This window comes from Centruroides sculpturatus, unplaced genomic scaffold, assembly GCF_000671375.1.
Source record: "Centruroides sculpturatus isolate CEXI.00-Female unplaced genomic scaffold, Cexi_2.0 scaffold3152, whole genome shotgun sequence".
NCBI classification, from domain to species: domain Eukaryota; kingdom Metazoa; phylum Arthropoda; class Arachnida; order Scorpiones; family Buthidae; genus Centruroides; species Centruroides sculpturatus.
The window spans coordinates 8,125-11,480 of NW_019387344.1; the positions used below are offsets into that span (position 1 = coordinate 8,125).

Sequence of the window (3,356 nt, forward strand, 5' to 3'; positions counted from 1 at the left end):
GGAATTATCAACAGTGTTATAGGGGAATCGACTGTATTTTAACATTAACTTTTTAATAATTCATAAAACTGAGAGGACATTTTATTATTATTTTTTCTTTATTTTATAGCAATTTTAGGATGGGTGATTATAGTTTTTTAAAGTGTAAATAAATGGGGTTTGTTAAATATGAAAAAATGTTTGATCTTAACATGTGTTGAAATAATTTCAACACATGTTGAAATAATTTCACGCCTACACGCCTGAATAAAGAGTGATGTTAAAGATGTCCAGCGTTAAATAAAATAATTGAAGTTCACTTAGCACACATTTGTGAGTAGAAAAGAATATTCACGTGGCAAAAAAAAGCACTAATAAAAAATTATTGCATTGGTCATCTAACCCATACAGTACAGGGTGACATGATCATACTCCTTGGTATCAATAAAAAATAACTGAAATTAGGATCGAGCCTGGTATTCCTTAATTCTGTTTCTAAGCTTTACCCATCTTTCGAGTGTTTTCCTTGGAATGTTATACTCATATGCTGCTTTCCTTACAGAGAGTGGATTGTCTGTGCGAATGGCATTGATTACAACATTCAAAGCTTCCTCGCGCACCTGAAATGACTGAATGTAACACTGCAATGAACGGTAACTAATTGCAGTGTTAATTTACGAAATGGGAAATTGCCCTGTATCACACGTGGGCCGTCTCTTCGAATTTGTATAGAGGGACGCATCGCGCATTTTTGGCATCGCAATTTACCCGTGATTCAATGTCACATACAAACGAACACAGTCAAATGAGTCGTATAAGATCGTTTTCACTGATTTTTGCTTGAATTTTTGAATTTCCGTCGGATGAATAAATTATTTTTCACATATTAAAGACAAAGTCGCTCTAAAAAATTTTTGTGATTTTTGCTTCTTAATATGCACGCTTTTATAGGCGCCAAATAAAATATTTACTATTTACCAAAACAAACTATTTCTCTTTCTTTTTCCAAGAAGATTTCTCGGAATACATCATTGTACACACCTTCCATTACAGTTGCACCACTCCTAACTAATGCGCATCGAATCTCTAATGTCTATTTTCGGAATTACAGCGAGTGGAAATCTCTCCCGAATGGCCATCTATCTCGCAATTATTTTATATATCTCTGTATATAGAGTAATTCCTGGGTCTCTTAAACATCTATCTACGGTAAAAGAGATCTTTCCAGAATTGGGTTGGTTAGGTTATGAACTGTAGCAAACACAAATACATTGAATATTACATCACCGCGGCATGTACTCATTCGCCGCTAACATCAACCGGCACAAAATGCAGAGAATAAAGCATAGCAATTTGAATAACGCAACATGAGCTTAAATTTACAGCATGACGACAAACTCCTTCACCTCATTTTATTGTCCGACGAGACACTGTTTTCTCGGAATGGAATAGAATCGGCACTTAGTGCTGCGTGCTCCACAATGCACGCGGCACTGAGCATGTTTTACCATAAATATCTAGTATGGAATTTGGGTTGAGCAGTTTCTTGGTCTTGTATATAAATATGGGTAGACTCTGAATAGTCACCGATATCTGGACATTCTAAACATGACAGTGGACAAACGGTTTGATTACTTGCCATTGGTACACTAAATCCGATTTGATACCAGAATGATGGCGCACCACATCGTTCCCGGACAGATGTGTCAGTGGCTCTTAGAACAGTTTGGGTAACCGCTAGACAGAAAAACACGGTCCTGTTCCATGGCCCTACGTTCCCCAGACTTAACTCCCTCTGGATTTTTTTCCTATAGGATCACTTAAAACTATTGGTGTACGATGGGTATTCAGAAACGCCGAGTGATGTTGGCGAACTGGAGATGAATACGACAGGCCTGTAAAACGGTGACTTAAGGAATGCTTCCTGCCATCCAAAAGCCTCGCTCGACAGTCTACATTTTTGTATTGCCGTTGAAGCGGTCGTTTTGAACATTTTCTCTAAAAAGTAAATCTAACTTTCTGTATCAATTTCTGCAATGTTCTCTTCTCTTTAAAGTCAGAGGTTATTTGTTGTTATGCAAAATCCTCTTAAGTTGATTTCCTTCGGTTATTTTAGTGCTGGAACAAGCATTGCATGCAAACATCGTGCAGTGATGGATACATTTTGTTTTGCTCTGGATACATCTTGTAAATGTATATTTAATTTTCCTTTCCTAGTGCGTTTTTCTTACGCTACTTTTTAAATGTACCATTGAGTCTTCTTTATCTGAATCTTTACAAGAACTTTCCTAAAAAATAAAAAAAAATATTTTTATATTTTTTAATATAATTATGCTTATTTAAATTTATATATACGGTACAGTACAATACATATACATGAACACACACATTCAGTCAAACTTCGATATAACGCTTTCCTAAATAGCGCTACCCCCTGTATATCGCCAATGAATGTTTATAAACTGAACTTCTACATAAATGTGAATGTCCTTTAAGTGGTACATGTACCAAATCACGTGACTTTCAAACATTCGCACTTAAACTTGTACGCAGATCACGCTACTATTAATATAATCCAACGCTAAATAGAAGTTTGACCGATATACACGGGTTATATTCAATTAGTCAACAGTAAAAAAAGAATATATACTAATTTTACCAATTGGAGAACGGAAATATCCCTTTTTCCAAAATTGTATCTCTTTCTTCCCATGTAATTTACAAGCGTAAATTCCAGAAGAGCAGCGAAAACGAATGTAGTACAAGTACCCATCCATACATCTATAGCTTTAACGTAAGAGACAGGAGGCAAGTTTACTTGAATTCCAGCTCCTTTTGAAGAAATTGTTAACAGAGTCGTTACACCAAGTGTTGTTCTTGCGGGGATAGATTCTACATCGAGCCAAAACGATACCCAAGAGATAACAACTATCAATATAGTTGGTAAATAAGACTGTACCAGATGATATCCAAGAGATCTTCTTAAGTAAAATTCTGCTTTCAAACAACTGTATTCTCCTTTTAAAAAAAAGCATAACAAGTTGTTGAATTTTTGCTGGAAATATATCTGAATTTAACAAATTGTATTTGGAATTTATTATATAATAAGTGCAGTAACATTGAGAAATGCGTAAAAAAAAAGCAGAAATTAGGTTAAAAGTTCCTATTACATAGGCTGTCCTCTGCACTTTAAGTAAGAAATCATTTGAAATGTAAATTAACAACGATTGGTTGATGAAATCGAATCTTATAAATGTAGGCGTGTCTATATTGATTTTGTTCATTTCGCGATCAATCACATCTCTAGTTAGCTATAGTTTCTTTCTTTCTTTTTAAATGAGTCTTCCTGCTTTGCAGACACTAAGAGGGCATTATTT

At 35.0% G+C, this 3,356-nt stretch overlaps 1 protein-coding gene across 1 annotated transcript; it reads right to left on the bottom strand.

Annotated features, from left to right (window-relative positions):
• Positions 1–2,210: 2,210 nt before the first annotated feature.
• On the bottom strand, positions 2,211–3,030 carry LOC111616373 (glutamate-gated chloride channel-like; the record flags this gene model as incomplete). The annotated part of the gene is made up of 2 exons (XM_023357785.1): positions 2,211–2,267; positions 2,639–3,030. Coding segments are annotated over 2 exons (449 nt in total), but the record flags the coding sequence as incomplete, so codon positions are not given.
• Between the last annotated feature and the right edge of the window lie 326 nt (positions 3,031–3,356).